This window comes from Peromyscus eremicus, chromosome 18 (assembly GCF_949786415.1).
Source record: "Peromyscus eremicus chromosome 18, PerEre_H2_v1, whole genome shotgun sequence".
Lineage (NCBI taxonomy): Eukaryota > Metazoa > Chordata > Mammalia > Rodentia > Cricetidae > Peromyscus > Peromyscus eremicus.
In genome coordinates, this window is record NC_081434.1 from 43,285,680 (window position 1) to 43,304,198 (window position 18,519).

General features: G+C 48.2%; 1 protein-coding gene across 2 annotated transcripts in view; it reads left to right on the top strand.

Moving 5' to 3' along the window:
* The first annotated feature begins 3,921 nt into the window (after positions 1-3,921).
* Positions 3,922-18,519, top strand: part of Syn3 (synapsin III) — a 410,018-nt gene continuing 395,420 nt past the window's right edge. For both annotated transcript variants that reach the window (XM_059245152.1, XM_059245151.1), the window contains exon 1: positions 3,922-4,375. In XM_059245152.1, the coding sequence (XP_059101135.1) occupies positions 4,065-4,375 (311 nt within the window). In that variant the 5' untranslated portion in view covers positions 3,922-4,064. The remainder of the gene's footprint in view (positions 4,376-18,519) is intronic.

The window sequence follows — 18,519 nt, forward strand, 5'->3', positions numbered from 1 at the left end:
ATTAATGTAGTCATTAATGGAGAACAGTGTTAGGGTTCCTCAGGAAACAAGAAATAGAATTATCATTTGGTTCAGCAGTCTCACTTCTGGCCATATAGCAAAAAAAAAAAAAAAATCGAAACTGCCATGGCAAAGAGCTCTCCCATGTTCATTTCAGCATTATTCACTATGACAAAGGTGTGAAATCAGTCTGCCTTCATTGTCAGAGGGTGTGGTGTTGGTGATAATGAAATACTATTAGGCCGTGAAAAGGGGGAAGCTCCTGTTGCTTTCAATAGGGATGAACCCAGAGGACGCTGTGTTAAGAGCACGATACAGAAGGACACAGACTGCATGGCCTCAAGTGGGGCTTCTAAGAGTTCAGAGCACAGAAGCGCAACATCCAACCATGGCTACTAGAAGTAGAGGGAAGGCGTGGAAGAAGATTGGGTGATACTCATCAAAGCTGCAACTGGGAAGAATGAGCTTCAGTAGTCCATTGTAAGGACAACAGATGTTAAATATTAAACAACAACATATCTCATCTTTTCAAACTGCCAAAGGGGATTTTAAATGCTTTCACGACCCCAAAATTCTAAGTACATGAGATAGTCTTGTTTGTTTACATGATTTAATCATCCCATAGTGAAAACATTTATCAAAAACTAACATCATCTGCCAGCTAAAAGTAATGTTATAAAGAAGGTCGCTTTCTCAGATGGGACTTCCCAGCTGTCCTATTTAAAGACACATTACACTCTGCAACACCACTCCAAGTTCTTTACCAGTACATACTTCAAGCCATAGCTACTTGTTGGTCTGTTACCAGCTTGTCTTTGTCAGACCTAACTCTTTCTGGGGCCATAGTAGTAAGGGTTACAAGAGAATCCCTGCTGTTGGGGTTGACAAGAAGTTTATAAGGAGGCGTGCCTGGAGGAACACACCTGTAAACTCGGTTACTTGGGAAGCTGAGACTGGGTGTTCAAGAGTTCAAGCTCAGCCTGGGCTACATAGTGAAGCTCTGTCTCAAAATAACAAGTAAAAAAAAGGGCTTTCAGGAAGACAGAAAAATTTAGAGGAGGCAAGGTTGATGGTAATGGTTGAATTTCTACCAGTGTGAGGTAGACCTGAGTTCCCAAAAAAGAGACTGTTAAATAAACTGCACAGTCTCTTCAACTCAAATATTTCACAAACTTTTCATCCAGTAATTTAAAAATAGAGGCATTTCAATTCCCGTAGTGACCAGTAGCTTGTTGAGATTAGCCCCTTCACAGATGATAATTATGAATTTTGCAGAAATATTTCAAAGAAAACACTTGATGTTGTTAGAAACAAAAGGTAGATACACTGTGGAGGAGAGTCCCTGCCCTGAAGAAAGGTAGCCACCCATACCTGCCCAGGTGAAATGGAAAGTGTGGCCCAGAGAAGCTGGAGCTAAGGCAAAGAGCTGTGGGTTTAATGGTTTAACAGGCAGCATACAAACGGATGGGAGAGTGTGGGAAGTCAAGAGATGTTTCTGTCCCTCTCAAGAGGATCAGTCAAGGCTTTACTAAAACTGCACTACATCCCCACCCCTCCCTCAGACCAATTCTGTTTTTCTTTCTTGCTGACAGTTGTTCATTGGGGTGGCACTCTTCAATAGGCCTGACTTTAAGACACTTTTGAGAGAGAAGTCTATCTGACGAACCAACCTGATACAAAACATTGGAAAGGTTTTTTAAAATATGTATGCTTGTCAAGTGCAATAGGACATCATCGAGAGATCATACTGAACCTTTAAGTTAGTCTCAGGGATACAGAGGTGGCTTCATCTGTAAGATTCTTGCCATGTAAATTTGAGGACTGGAATTGTGTGGCCTCTAGCACCCAGGTAAAAATCTAGGCACACCAGTGTGCATTAGTACCTTGGAGAGGTGTGGCTTGACCAGAAAGGGGTGCAGGGGAACTTTCTGAGGTGACAGAAGCAAGCCAGTGCCACCCCACATTATCATTTAACAAAGAATTGGACTGTAAAGACTTTGAATTTTACTTTAAGTAAAATCTATAATAATAAAATATAAAAATATGACAGAAACATATAGTTCAGTTCCATGGCTTAAGTAGTCCTTGTTCTTGATCTCAAATCAACAGTGAGGTTTGAACAATTGTTCTTGTGTTGGTGAGATGGCTCAGGCACAGACAGGAAAGGCATATGAGTTCAGTCTCTAGTACCACAAAGTGGAAGGAAATACTGATACCTGCACATTGTTCTCTAGCTTCCACAGAGTGTGTGCACACACCTACATCCAAATATACACACATATCCACCAATAAACAAATGGAATAAAAGATTTCCAGAAAATTGTGTGTGTGTGTGTGTGTGTGTGTGTGTGTGTGTGTTGTCTGTTTCAGTTACCATAACAAAATGCCACAGACCATATGGTTTAAACAGCAGTAATTCATTTTCTCACAATCTGGAAGTCTGACAGCAGGATGGCAGGATGTAGCATGGTGGGGTCTGGCGAGGGCCACCTTCCAGCTTGCAGACGACTGCCTTTAATTGTGTCCTTACAAGATGCAGAGGGTGTCCCTCATAAGAAGAGTTCTACTCTACCTGGGATTCACCATCAATACTTACCCAATTCCAATCACCTCCCAAAGGCCTCTCCTGTTGTCTTTGGGATTGGGATGGTCTGTATGTGAAATGTGTTGCTGATTGGTCAATAAATAAAACACTGATTGGCCAGTAGCCAGACAGGAAGTATAGGCGGGACTAACAGAGAGGAAAATTGAGAGAACAGGAGGTGGGGGGGGGGTGGGACACTGCCAGCCACCGCCATGACAAGCAGCATGTGAAGATGCCGGTAAGCCACGAGCCACGTGGCAAGGTATAGATTTATAGAAATGGATTAATTTAAGCTATAAGAACAGTTAGCAAGAAGCCTGCCACGGTCATAGAGTTTGTAAGCAATACAAGTCTCTGTGTTTACTTGGTTGGGCCTGAGGCTGTGGGACTGGCGGGTGACAGAGATTTGTCCTGACTGTGGGCCAGGCAGGAAAACTCAAGCTACACTCTCCTCCAAATCTCTTCTCACTGGGGATCAGATCTTCAACATATGAACTTATTTGGGGGGGGGGGGATCTCAATCTTCAGCATTATACATTCAAGAAAATTTGGAGAACACAAATAAACAGAAAAAGGTCAAATAACATGGGTTACCAAAAATGTATTCACTGCTATGATTTATTTTTAATTTCTAAGTGGTGTTACTTTTCTATGGCTGTAGTTATCTTATACATATAATTTTGTGTTCTGATTCTTTTCTGTCAGTGCTGGGGATCCAACTCAGGGTTTCCTGCATGCTAGATCCCTCTACCACTGAGCTATAGTCCCAGCCATTTAAAGTGTTCATCCATTTAATTCTGAGAGAGGCTCTTACTAAGTCATTCACACTGGCCTTGGACTCATTATAGGCCAGGCAGGTCTTGAACTATTGATCTACCTGTCTCTGCCTCCAGTGTAGCTGTGACTGCTGGCATGTGCCAGCAAGGGCAGACTTGATGTGTTTAACATTACAACATGAAACTTAGTTTTGTTACTAAAGATGCTCCATCTGAACCCTTTTTGAATGGACAGAAACAATTTACCAAGTGACTGTGTCATCCTGTGGCTGAATATTGAGTGGCTTTCCAGTATTTTAAACAGTGTCAGTAAGGCTGTGATAAACCTATTTATGCATGAGGTTTTTACATGTTACTTGGATTATTTTTCTTAGTGTAGAATTCCTGAAAATGGAAGTTGTATGCTTTTAAGGCATACTGCCAAATAGTCTCTCAAAGTGTGTCCCAGTTTTCAAAGCCACCAGCAGTGGGCTGAAAATGTTCTTTATCTGTTTGCTTTTAAAGGGGAGAAGGTTGGTTCCACTAATGTGCTTACTGGATTCTTTCCAACAGGTAAACAGAATCCTGTGAAGCCCACTTCTGGTGGTGTAGAACCCCTGGGCTCCTCGGACCCCAAGCCTCCTGCTCCCTGGCGCTGGCAACCTGCACTTTGAGCCTTACCTAGTTGCTTTTGTGTGGACGGAGGCTTCCCATCTATCGCAGCCATGAACTTCCTCCGGAGGCGTCTGTCCGACAGCAGCTTTGTAGCCAACCTGCCCAATGGCTACATGCCGGACCTGCAGCGCCCAGAGAGTTCCAGTAGCTCCCCAGCATCCCCGGCCACAGAGAGGAGGCACCCCCAGCCCCTGGCTGCCTCTTTCTCTTCTCCAGGATCCAGCCTGTTCAGCTCCTTCTCCAGTGCCATGAAACAGACCCCACAGGCCCCCTCGGGGCTAATGGAACCACCCACTCCTGTCACCCCCGTGGTTCAGAGGCCCAGGATCTTGTTGGTGATCGATGATGCCCACACAGACTGGTAAGCAGCTTCAGGGATGGAGCCTGCATGGGGCTGTTTCACCTCTTGGGAAGACAGAATAAAAAACCAAGTGCTATAAAAGGCTTATATGGTTTCTGAGGCTAGCTGGGAGCAGGAGGGGGTTACCAAAGAGAAGCTATATGCCTTTTTTTCCCCCTAGGGGCCTTACACCAACAGATCCCCTCTGCAAACTGCAAGTCTAACAGTTCTAAAATAAACAAGCAGAGGTCCCTAGTCTGGAAAATTCCATGTGTATGCTGTAAACATCTTTTCTTTCTTTCTTTCTTTCTTTCTTTCTTTCTTTCTTTCTTTCTTTTTTTTTTTTTTTAAGACAGGTTTCTCCTTGTAGCTTTGCGCCTTTCCTGGAACTCACTCTGTAGCCCAGGCTGGCCTCGAACTCACAAAGATCCGCCTGCCTCTGCCTCCCGAGTGCTGGGATTAAAGGCGTGTGCCACCACCACCCAGCATGCTATAAACATCTTAAAGGTTATGATATGGGTGCTGGGAGTGTTCTAGAGACACAGCACAGAAACCATATGACCTTTCTGAACAAGCCAAGTTCTCAAGCCTGAAATACACCTGGCAGTGTTTCCCAGGTTCCTTCCACTCTGCCAAAATGAGGCTGTTAGGAGAGTGCAGGAATCAACAGAAGCTCACGGTTCTTATCCTAAACTCTTGGAAGCAGGTGACCCACCCTTGCATCCCATTTCTCCCATGAGCTTGACCTCTGCCACCCAAGTGGGCAGGAATGACTAGTTCTCCAGCCTCCTCCAGACAATAGGTTCTGAAAGCTGAGGCCTGTCCACTCACTGCAGTCATCATTCAGCAACTGACCAGTCACAGAGCACCAGATCAGCACATAGGTGCTGTGCAGGATCAGATGAGGTGCTCATGTGGGGCTGCCTGGGGGAATAAGTCTGTACCCCAACTTTGGGGTCCTGGAGGTAACAAATATTGTAAGTCCCATTGGAAGACAGCGTTTACAGTTAACGACATTGGCCCAAGTGTGGAGATAATGAAGCTCTGTATCCAGAGCAGAGCTGAACCTGTGGAAAGCAGAGTGGTTCTGACAGTAGACCCATGCATGGTGTTGAGGGGCAAAGTCACCTGTGTACGTATCTCCAAATATCCAGACTGGCATATTGTCTGCACCCAGCATCCCCAGGGAAGAGAACTAAGGTTGGGGGTGACTGAGCCTCTGCTTTGCAGTAGAAGCTGCATTCGTGATGTTCAGTAGTGTTAAAGTATTCAGCTGATTTAGGCGGCAGACCTCACCTTTCCAATCAGAAGTGACCTCTTTACTGTTATTGCTTTAGGCCTGGAGCCAAATCTGAGTTCAAACAGAGCTTCCTGCCTTTGCCTCCCACGTGCTGGGATTACAGGTGTGAGCCTCCACACTCAAACTAGAAATGACCTCATCTTAAACAGGGTGGCCTGGAAGTTGCCTCTGTCTGGTCCAGTCTGAGTTGTCTTCTTTTCTCAAAGGCTTTTGTATCCCGGGCTTGCCTGTGCCTGCTGTACATGGGCATAAAGCTCACCTTGGGGTTGTGTACCTGAGTCTTGGTATCTTTGGAGGTTTTGCTCCCAGGCCCTTAACCAGGGGCAAAGTGCCTGCCCCTCCGCCCAGTAATTAACTGGCTGCAGTATCCTTGGAGTCTCCGGGTGCTGTTTAATCCAACTTTTTTTTTTTTTTTTACAAGCCTATCTGTGTGTGGTGTGTGGGTACATGTATGTGTGTTAACAAATATGCTGTGAAGTTAACATCAAGTGTCTTCCTGGGCCAGTCTCTACTTTGTTTAGAGACAGGATCTCTCAATGATCCAGAGCTTACCGTCTCCTGCTAGATTAGCTAACCAGCTTGCTCCACCACCATTACCACCACCACCACCATCACCACCACCACCACCACCACCACTACCACCACCACCACCACCACCACCACCACCATCACCACCACCACCACCACCACCACTACCACCACCACCACCACCACCACCACCACCACCAGATTACCTACCAGTGGCCACCATGCCTGCCAGGCTTTCACATGGATTCAGGGATCTGGACTTCAATCCCCACACTTGCAAGTCCAACACTTTATCCACTGAGCCATCTCCCCAGCCCCTAACCAGACATTTGGCCTCCTTCTGTGCCAGCTGTCAACCTCTACCTCGGCTGTGTGTTTAGAAGTGGAATTGAACAGTGGAGGCGCTGTGCCGTGGTATCTGAGTTCCCGTGCTGTCTCCCAAACCCCTGCAGCCATGCAGCTCCTGTAATCTGCTCTGCTAAATGCAGTGCCTGCCTCATAAAGGGGCTTTGTGGGCGTGGGTAACATCCAAGTTAGTATAAAAGTACCCAACTGCTGTGGGACAATGCTTTTGTACACTGGTTGATAAATAAAATGCTGATTGGCCGGTAGCCAGGCAGGAAGTATAGGTGAGATAAGCAGACAAGGAGAATTCTGGGAAGAGGAAGGCTGTGTCAGGAGACGCCAGCCCGCTATCTATGTAATGGCAGACAGGTAAAGCCACAGGTAAAGTTTACATGTAAGGGCTAGTCAATAGGAAGCCTGAGCTAATGGCTGAGCAGTTTTAATTAATGTAAGCCTCTGTGTGTTTACTTGGGCCTGAGCTGCTGCGGACTGGGCGGGACACAGGAAAACTTCCGGCTACACCCAACAGCTACTAAGTGCCATTTTAGTATGTGTGCATGCTATTGTAAAGGACTGTGGCCATCTCTCTATGACATTGATCGTGAGAGCAGTGCCTTCAGGCATTCTTGGTTTGTGCCTTTATCCTCAGCATTGTGCAGAAAGGACAGGGTTTATCCCCTTGCGCCCCTTTCCTGTTGGCCATGCCTTCCCGCTTGGCACCTGAGTGGCTGACTCAGATCGAAACTGCCCTGTCTACCCATAGAGCACATGGCACCGTGGCCAGTCACAGTGGACAAGACTGGGACCCACCCAAGTAGCATTTAAATTTGGGCTCTGGTCATCAAGCTCCTGAATTTACAGGAATGGGGAGTGTCTACGTCTTAGGCGCCGCTCCCTTGGGGGTGGGAGCTGGAGATCAGCGTATTGAAGCCACCGTCGCCCACTCACACTTTCATCGGGTCTTAAGAACGACAGTGTTTGCTTCCTGGCGTTCCTCTTGCCCTTTGGTGGGGAAAAGAAGCTGACGCTTGTGGGCTCACCTGGGAACTGGTTCCATAGTCACGCATGTTTGTGACTGAGAGACTTCCCACCACAGACCCATCTGCTTCTTCTCTGAACTCCATTGAATCTTCCTGAACTTTCTAACCTCTCAGCATCACAAGTAGCATCCCAGTTGTCTCCAAATTAATGCTCACTGGGTACCTAAAATGGGTCTTGCTGGTTGTGGTGGTCCACACATGTAATCTTTACACTCAAGAGGCTCAGGTTGGGAGAATTTTGAGTTCAAGACCAGTCTTGGCTACATAGGGAGACTGTTTCCAGAACTAAAAACATGCAGACATCAGAAGATTCTCAGTCCTGCCTACAGAATTCTCCAAAAGTGCCTGGCCATAGCTACCAAAAGTAGCCAGCAGGTGGCGGGCTAGCCCCATGGTCCAGTGTATCCTGGCAGAACCAGCTGCCTCGAGGTCCGGCACTTCTTCTCAGCTCCTCCTCCTTTGTGTGAAGGTCTCCAAAGGGGAGGAGGTTGTGAAAAGGGAAAAAGCCAGCTCCCACAGCTCCTTCCTTCCCTTTTGAGATGCTAATGAGGTGGGCATCTACTGTCTGGGCTGAGAGTGACCCCACCCCCAGCCCCCACAAGCATGCTACTGGCCCTTTCCTGACCCTTCTCAGACTGAGCCCTGCAAACTGTCTTCCTTTTCTTGGTCCTGGGCCAGTCTGTCTCATGAGGTTTCCTTGCTAGCAGAGGGTGTTGTGGGAACTCATGCCTTTTTGGGGAGTCCAGCTGGCAGATTATTTAAACCCGTGGGCCCCCTTAATTCCACCTAAGAACTGGCTAGAGCCCTGGGGAAGGGAACTTGTATTTATTTTATTTTTTTTCTTAATTTTCTTCCCACCTAGTCCCTCAGTGACAATACCCTTTGAGAAAATGACATGCCCCCTTATAGCAACCATTAACAATCATCAACTCCTCAGGAAAAGGGGGGGGGGGAGGGTTGTGGTTACCTCCTCTTTCTAAAATGGAATATGGGAGGGTCCAATCCTAGGCAAGTATCCATAGCAGCTGTGTGTTCATGGTTACAGTAACAACGTCATATCTGGATGGCAATGTTTCATTACACTCCTCCCCACCCTCCTACTCTTCCATTCTTTCCGCCCTCCCTTCTGTGATGTTCCCAGGCTTTGGCATGGGGAATGATATAGATGTCCCAATTAGGGATGGAGGCTCATCAATCACTTATTGTCAGCACTTGGACCAGATACTAATTTTGCATTAACCAACATCCTCTGCAGAAATGGAGCTTTTCTGCCCCAGGCTGAGAACAGCGTTAGTCTATGGGTATATAAATATTTAGAAGGTGGTTGACAGTTTGTCCCTGGAGAGAAACAGTAGAGGGGTGTTCTTCCTTTGATTCTGCACCCTTCCCTACCACAGGCTTTTGGTCAGGTTTATAGTGTTTTGTATTTTCTGAAGAGAAACTCAGATCCCCAAAGCCACCTTTGCTGCAAGGATTCAGAGCTGAGCACTTTAAATGCAGCTTGGGAGATGAACCTAGGCAGGGCAAGGTCTCTAGAGAGCCTCCGGCCACACTGCTGGAGGTCTGGTTTAGTGGCAGGTCTGTCCTCCGGGATGGGGCAGAGCAATCAGTCTTGGGAACCACAAGAGAAAGGAGTGAGCAAATGATTCAGTTTCAAGCTGTTGTCTTTAGCCTGCTGCCCCTGTACTGGCTCATGTGCCTAGAATTTCCAGCAGTTTCCCTGGCTTCAGGCTTCCAGTCCTGACCCTGTCTCCTGGTCACCTTCTAACCTAGCATCATAGTATCCTCTCCGGATAAGCTGTTTCCACCCTTTGATAGTGCGTCCCCAGCCTAAACTCCAAGTTCAGTCCTAAGCTATGCACCCTCCGTCTAGGTATGTCCCCAGCACTGTGTCCTGCTTTGCAAACATGTGGTTCCCAAGCATACCTTGCCTTAGCACTTTCTGTTCCCTGTGCCCCAGAAAACCCTTCCCTATTGTGATCACCCAGCCAGTTTCTGTTGATTCTTAGACGCTTGTAAAGGTGTTCCATCTTCGGGGGGAACCAGCTCCGACATGAACACCTCGTCTCAGCGCTGGTCACTATCTCCCCGGCGTAACTTAACACATATTCCCTGCAGCCGTGGGGCACATATCACAGCAGATTGCAGTTGTCTCTTCCCTAAGTTCTTCCTCATCTTTACATCGTTTGGAGCTCAATGCACACTCGGTGCTCAGTCAGTGTATGTCATTGTCCCCATCCCTGTCTATCCAGGAGGATGTGAACGGACAAGCACCTTACCTTAGTAGTCAGTGGTTCAAAACCCACCGTGGAAGGAGTCGGGATTTTAATTCCCATATGTATAAAGTCTTGGCTCTTTATCAGTACACTAGAGTCACTGAAAAGTGAATGTTTCAAGATTACTTTCTAAAGATGAAGGAGAAGCTGGGAAATAGCTCAGTTGGTAAAGTACCAGTCACTGAAGTGTGAGGTCTTGAGTTCAATTCCCAGAACCCACATAAAAAGCTGGATGTGGTGGTGCACACTTGTAATCCAGCACTGGGGAGGTGGAGGCAGAGGGACCCTTAGGGCTCAGTGGCTACCCTACTTGGCAAATTCGAGGTTCAGTGTCTCGAAAATAAGGTGGGCAGGAGCTGAGGAATGGCCCCTGGGGCGTCCTTAGTGCACACACCACACCCTTAAGCATACATGATTACCCCTTGCACATGTACACATACAAAAGTGAGGGGAGATATGTAGGGGCACCAACCAGAGCCCCAGGTTTGACTTTCCAAATGAAAGCATTTTGTCATTTAACCATTGTAAAGACCATCACCAGGTGGGTCCAGCTGCACCATCCTGCTTGCGAGTTCTCCAGATGGGGGTCAGGCGAGAGAGGAGGGGCGCTGGGCAGACAGATAGAGATAAGCCTGTGTTCTCAGGGGTCATCTCTCCTTGGTTAACTGTGACCTTGTTTTCAGATTGGCTGCAGATCTGTCTAACAGTGACCTGTCTTACTGTCTGCTTATTCATTCCTCCCCTTCCTTGTTTATTTCCTTAGTTCAAGACACATGGAAAGGGTGTCCTTCATTTGAAATGCTCCCTAGCCACCATTCATGGAGCCTAGTGGCTGACATCCCTCATTTGCCTGACAAGCCACAGTTCATGGTAGCCCTGGATGACTGCCTGGTGCACTTCTAGGTGGAGAAAGATCAAAATGGGCGTCTTTGTCTCCTCTATCTCCGATGGTCCACCCACTCCTAAATGGTGCCACTGAGCACCATTTATGCCTAGAGCAGGACAGGTAGCAGGGACAGTAGAAATGTCTGATGACTGAACAAATGATCTTGGAAATTAGTGGTAAGGACACGGTGTGAGTGTGACCCCTAGGAATGACCTTGGTAGTTTGCGTAAATCCCACCTGCTCTCACCTCACTCTCAGCCTAACAGAGAGCCACATTGGCCCTGGTGGGGAGAGTTACACCGCGGACGTCATAGGCACATCAGCACAGCGTTGCTCACCTGCACTTTACAGTGGACCCACCAGGGCTGTTGTCCAGGTGAGGAAGCAGCAAAAGATCCACACACCTGCTCAATCCAGAGGCTGGGCTGGGAGGGGAACAGGAGCCGCCTTCCTACCCAAGCCTTCTTTGATCGCCAGGACAGAGATGCTGGGCAGGATGGATGACACAGAAGTGCAAAGACGCACAAGGGCCCACTGGGAACTCTGTGAGGACCAGACTATGTCCTCATTGTTACATGGACAGCATTTATGAATGGGCTTCATCTCTTTTCCTGCAGCTGGGATAAAATACTCTGACAAAAGCAACTTAAGAAAGAGCGGGTTTGTTACAGCTCAGAGTTTCAGGCTGAGTCCATCATAGAGGGGGGGATCTCAGGGGCTGGAACTGGAGGTACATGGTTATTTAGAACCTATGTTAGGAAGAGAGAGCACGTTGCCACCCAGCTTATTTTCCCCATTTTAAACAGCCGAGGGGTCCTCTGCCCAGGGAATGGTCCCTCCCACAGTTAAGATGGGTCTTCTCACATCAATTAACGTAATTAAGATACTCCCCAAAAGCATGCCTAGGGACAAATCTCTCAGGTGACTCTAGATTCTGTCCATTGACATGAACACTAACAGTCTTCTGCCCTTCCCATCACCAGGCATTGTGCTAAGTGGTTTCCATCCATTCTGTAATTTAGTCCTCTTAATTACTGTGCGGGTACTAATACCATCCTTGTTTTATAAATAAGAAAGCTTGAGGCTCTGTGCCCTAAACCAAACAGATGTTACTGAATCTTGGGATCCAGCTAGGGCATTTGAGGACAAGCCTGGGTGTCACTGTGTTCTTGCTGCTCTCCCAGCCTCACCTGAAGCCCAAGACCTCCTGTGCTGCATGGGAGTAGGCCCTGGCACTGCCTCCACACGCACACATATGCAGCATCAGACAGCCCAGCTGAGAGGATGGTGGCAGAACTCCGTTAACACCTCACTGGCCAAGCACAGAAGACTGGTGGCCTCACCCTGGAGGAAGGTGCCCTACCCCAGCCAGTCGGCCTCACCCTGCCAGAGCCCTTGGAGTAGCTGAGTGTAAAGGTGCCAGGAGGAAATGGAGTCTCTGCGGGCATCCAGACACTCATGATCTCAGACTGGCAAAGGGAACCTTGTGTAGAAATTGCACTTGGACACACAGACTATTTTTCCTCTCTTTAAAGTACCAAGGGAGCCAGGCAGGGACCTCTCCATTCTCTTCCCTGTTATGATATTAAAGCTGTCACTTCCCAGGAACCCATGTCAGACATGATTTTTCTATGAGAATTAAATGGAAAAGAGGACAAGTTCTAGAGAATTTGGGTCGGAGCCGTCTCTGTGTCTTGGCCAGCTTGCTTGTGGGCCTCAGTTTCTTTGTGTGAGAAGTGGGTGGTAACACCATCTCTTTCCCTACCTCACTGGCCTCGAGGGGATATGACGAAGCCCCTAGTAGGAGTACCCTTCTCATCTCTTTCACGTGAACTTTTCAGCACGTGACGTTTCTCCACCCGAGTCTCAGTATTGTGCTTCCCACAGAAGTTCCCCCTTGAGACCGTTTCTGTCTTCCCGGTTTACCCATAACTGGAGTTTCGAGCACAGTACCTAACACATGGTGAGATCAGTGAGCTGGGTATTTAATTGGTGACGAAGGTCACCGAAGAGCTTCTGTTTCTGCTATAGGAAGGTTCCGGCTTCTGGGTGCCTTGGAAAGGTTCTCTCAAAGACACTTGGGTGCTCTGGGTTTCAGGAAGGTTCCTGACACTTGCTTGGTATTCTCAAGGCTCACTGCTGCATCCCTGGGTGGTAACAGAAAGACTCCAGCCTTCTCCTAAGAGGTCAGACTGCTTTGTGGCTGCTTGGCCAGAGGAACAAGGACAGCAAGACACCTTGGAATGTCTGTCTGAGGACTTGCAGTGGGCCTAATTGGTGCCATGGTAACCAGGGTCCTCTGCTTCCATCTTTACCACCTGGGGGTAAGGGTGGGAGAAGGGTGTGACCCCAGAGTTGGCATCACCAGCAGCGGCCTATGGGTAAGGGTGGGAGAAGGGTGTGACCCCAGAGTTGGCATCACCAGCAGCGGCCTATGGGTAGGGGTGGGAGAAGGGTGTGACCCCAGAGTTGGCATCACCAGCAGCGGCCTATGGGTAGGGCTGGGGGAAGGGTGTGACCCCAGAGTTGGCATCACCAGCAGCGGCCTATGGGAAGGTCTGTTAGTGACTTTTCTCCTTTATGTGACCAGATACCTGGCCAGAAGCAGCTTGAGGGAAGAAGGGTCTATCTGGGCTCAGACTTTAAGGGTGACAGTCCACCATGGTGGGCAAAGTATGGCAGCGGGTGTGTGAGGCAGATAGGCACATTGTGTCAGCTGTCAGGAAGCACGAGATGAATGCTGGTGCTCAGCTGCCTTTCTCCTTGTCAGTCCATCTGACCATCCAGCCCATGGGATGGTGCCACCCACAGGTGTGTTTCCATAGTGATTCTAAAGTCCATCAAATTGACAATCAAGATTACCATCAAAGTAGGGTCGTCAGGCTGAGTAAACAAAAACACAGGTTTTCAAGTTAACACTTAGTGACCGAGCCTAAGTGTGTACTGTGAGACATGAGATAGACTTACACTAAAAACTTATTTGCTATTCATTTGAAATCCAAATTTCATTGAGTATCCAGTTTTTTTTCTATCAAGGAAGAAGATAACAAGTAATACAGCCTGGTTTACAAATGTGCAACCAGCAAGAGGCTGGCCTCTGAGGGGTCTTTCTGGTTGGGGAGGCAGCCCAGGTCTCCTGACTGGCCCCATTCTCAGAGTACAGCATTCTCTGCCATCACCAGCATGGAGGGAGATAAGTGCAGAGGACAGATTCCAGCCGAACTCCTGGATGCTGTGGGATGTGGCCCTCACTTTCCCTCTCCATTATAAGATCTTGGTCAACCTCCCGACCTCACATTCCTCCCCTGTAAGGCACGACTTCGGACTCGCTTTCCAGAAGGGTAACCATGAAGGTTAAAGACAATGGCGTGGGTGGGGTTGGTGCATGGCTCAGCCTGACATAATAGGCCCTGGGATGGTAACTGTTATTAACAATTAATTGCAGTTACTAATTGCTTGTGAATATAATAGCCCTGGGAGCCAGAGGGAAGGAAGCCGCTTGGCATGCTTCTCAGTTCAGCTGGTTGTGCTGGAGGGCGAGCTTCCAGAAGCCCTGGAGGAGGGGTGTGTGGGCCCTGGCAAACTGGCAGTCACTCTGAGATGCAGTGGGAGCTCCGAGCCCATCGGCTGGCCCTGAACTAAGTGCAGAGGCTTAAAGCAGAGAGGCACAACTCCCTGCTGAAGACCCCCAGCTCTGGGAACAAGTCACGCCCATTGCCACCACGGGTTCTCCGTTCCACAAGGCAACGGCATGTGTGCGGAGAACTGTAAGGGACTTCTGGTGAGATGAGAAGAGGGAGTCCCTTATTAAAGGGGTGTCACCTCCTACCTCCTTTACTTACTAACTCAAACATTCCACCTGACCCCACCTGGTAGGCTTCTGTGCTGGACATTGGCTCTGTACCTCTGCCCCTCCCTCCCTGCCTCTCTCCCTGCCCTAGTGTCCAGGGGGAGGGGAGGGGCCTGGACATTCCCCATCAACCAGCTCTGTTGCCTGGAGACAGCTGGGTTTTCCCAGGCCCGGCCCCTTTTATCAGGGAGACAATGTGTGCACACAGTGAGGGCCTTGTGTGGCACCCAAGCCCCTAGCCCTTTGACTTGAGGAATTTTTCAAGTGCTGACCCTTCTCCGTGAGGTCTTCTTGCTGTCCAATCCAAGGGCTGGTGTCCTCGCAGCTTCCTACCCAGCTCCTGTGAGTAGAGAGGGAGGAAGGGAAAACAGAAAGAGTATGACCCACACCCTGCTCTTGGAAAATCTTAGAGGAGAGCTTCACCCTCGGAACCCTGCTAGAAAGTCCAAGGAAAATATCTTTGAACAGAAGGGAATATGGAGAAAGTTTTTCCAAAATCTTTCTTCTTGCTGTCTCTCTAAAGAGCTTGGCTAAGCAGAGATCTCACAGGTAAAGGACACTTGCCTCTCTGAGCCCATTTCCTTAGATATACAACATGTGGATGGTGAAGATCATATCTCCAGATGAGTATTTCCATTAGAATGAACGTTTCCAGCTACCACGCTAAACCTGCTGTATAGGGTCAAGTTCTTTCTAAAGAAAAGTAACTGTGTTCAATATAAGCAAAATGAGGCTTCATTGGATATACATGGAGAAGTTCTTAGAAGGAAAAGAATGTATGGAGTTCTAGAGAGTCAGCTTGTGAAGCCCCTCTAGAGATATGCATACATCACACATGCATGTAGCCAGATAAATCTTCCCACCCGCCAGTACCCGACCAACCAGTCAGAGGCTTAATATTAATTACAAACTGTTTGGTCTATGGCTCAGGCTTCTTGCTAGCTAGCTCTCTCATCTTAAATTAACCCATTTCTATTAATCTGTGTTTTGCCGCGTGGCTTTGTGGTGTTACTTGTGTTCCATTACATCTTGCTCCCCCAGCAGCACTCAGCATCTCCTCTGACTTTTCTCCCTGTATCTTTGCTTGGATTTCTCACATGGCTGTATTCTGCCTTGCCATAGGCCATAGCAGCTTCTTTATTAACCAATGGTAGCAATACATATTTACAGCATACAGAAAGACCATCCCACAGCACTTCCCCTTTTCTGTCTAATCAAAAAGGAAGGTTTTCATACAACCTCTTTCTGAAGAAAAAAGGTACAGGGAGAAGGGGGTGAAGTCAGTACAGATGCCAGCCTGCCCCCAAGGAGCAACAAGATGCCAGCAGACCGGTAATGCCATGGCCACATGGCAACACATAGATTAATAGAAATGGGTTAATTTAAGATGAATGAGCTTTCTAGAAAAAAGCCTGAGCCATAGACCAAACAGTTTGTAATTAATATTAAGCCTCTGAATGATTATTTATAAGTGGCTGTGGGATTGGGAACTGGTAGGAGGGACACAGAAAATCTTCCGGCTACACATACATACATCAACTCTTGTTTGTCCTTGTACTTGAAAACAAATTCTCAGTGAAAATTAAGTCTGGCTTAGTCTACTTCTTATTTCTCAGGGATACTTTGGGACAAGCCCACAAAGGTTTGTGTACAGGAAGGAAGCTTGGTTCTGTCAAGACACAGGCAAATACAAAAAGAAGAGCCACTATAGACAAGGAATCCATGGATCCAGGTCAGGCCAATAGGAACTCTCACATACCACAGTGGGCTCCAAATGTCCAGAATGGAGCCAGGAACCTGCTTTTTGACAATGATGACAAGCCAGCCTTAGAAACGACCAAAACAGAGGACTTCTTCCACGTGGCTTACATGAATAGAACTAAGACCACTGGAGCAATGAAAGATGGAGACTAAATTCAGCTTGATAAACTGAGCATGCCAGTACAGCTCAGTATAAGTAGAATTAACTGGCAGAGATCAAGTGGGTGGTGGGAAAGGGGAGAGTACCCCATTGTGTAGGAGGGCCCAAGCTTGGTTTGGGTATTCATTTGGAAAGATAATAAAGGGCTCAGGCCCCAAAGAGCTTACCCTAGAAGCCCTTAGAAGAAGCTCTAAACTGAAGCTTTTGCTGTTCTCATCGTGCCTTTGTTTTACCCCATCTTATGCCTTTGTCTCATTCTTCTCTGAGGAATTCCACGGCTTCATTACAAGTCTTACCTCACCCTCCACAACATGGCTCTCTAGGCCAAGCCCTCTCAGTGACCTTCTTCCTATAGAGTCCCTCAGAGACCTGGGTCTGCTTGGACAATAGCAGCTTCAGAGCTGGCGCCTCCAGACTTTACCCCACTGATTGCAGCCCTGCCCCTGGAGAGGCAAGTCTCTGGGTAGATGCCAGCCTCATTGCAGACATCTCTCCCCCAGGGCCTGTGGAAGCCTGCCTCTAGTGTGTTCCCTGGCAGAAGGAATCATCTGGCATGGCAGGAAAAGAGATGAGGTTTCCTGTCCACTCTCCTGGCCTCCAGTCTGGGCTTCCTGGAGATCTCTGAGGAGTTAATTATCAGGCGCAGAACTGGCTCCAGCAGAGACTGCCTGTGGAAGACAAGCCAGTCCTTGAGTTCAGGGGCACATGGATGGGAACAGCACAGGTGTGAAGAAATACTTCCCTGTGGCCAGGAAAACTGCAACTCAGAAAGACCCCATGGCAAATGGCATCAGCCTCTTGGCTTGAGCTTCAGGGAGATGACTAGAACCGTGAGGACTGTGCTGGGTGTGACAGCCAATGTTCCTTCTAAAGGCAGCAGCTGCAGGCCACTCAGCCAGCTTTTGTCATGTGTGAGTACAGGCCAGATGTTGCTGAGTTTCTGATGTTCAAGAGAAGCTGGGCTTTTGAAGCGACTTCTGTATTTTAAAAGTAAAAGCAGGGCGGGGGGTGGGGCAGGGAACATGACTCCATGGCTAAGAGAGCTTGCTGCGCAAGCGTGAAGGATCCTTAGCACCCACAGAAAAAGCTCAGCATGGTCCCACACACACCTGTAACCCCAGAGGTTGGTGGAGGCAGAGAAAGGAGGGTCACTGGGGCTTCCTGGCCTCCAGCTTAACTCTAGGCTCAGAGAGAGATTCTGTCTTGGGTAGATATAGAGTGATAGAGCAGGATGCCCAATGTCCTGTGGCTTCCACATGTATGCATACACCAGCACACACTCCTACTCATGTTCACATACACCTATTAGCTCTGTGTCCTCCTCAGGGACTGTCTTCAAGTACAACGTAAAGGCTTTTCTGCTTGGACAGGATGTTTCATTCAGTGCAATTGCAGAGACCAACATGATGCTTATCACAGAGAGGAGATGGAGGATGGATGGATAGGTGGAGGGATGGAGGGATGGATGGATGGATGGAGGATGGAGGGATGGAGGGAGGGAGGGAGGGAGGGAGGGATAGGAGGATGGATGGATAGGGGGATGGAGGGATGGACGGATGAATTAAGTAGTAGTCAGGTTAGTGGATATATGGGTGAATGAGTTAGATAGATGAATGAGTAAGCTGGATGGATAGTTAATCTATGTATGGGTGAATAGATAGATAATAAATCTTTCAGCCTTCTTCATGCAGAAAAACAGAAGGAAGGGCCTGAACATTAGCAAAACACCTGCTGTGTGCCAGGAGCATTGTTTAGGCATTCTTGCCCAGATGGCAGATGTAGTCATTCTTGTCCTAATTGTTTTTACCAATGAGAAAACTAATGCTCTGGTGGTGGGGTTTGCTTCAGGCAGCATCCAGATATAAATAGCAGAGCTAGACAGGACCTGGGTCTGTCTCTAGGACCAGCAGGCCCTTGGGCTTCCTCTCCCAGCAAGGTGAAGCCTCTCTCATCCCCCACCCCCCAGCAGCAGCAGCAGCCTGCTGGTGAGCATCTCCCTGGCACATACTTGGTGGCCTC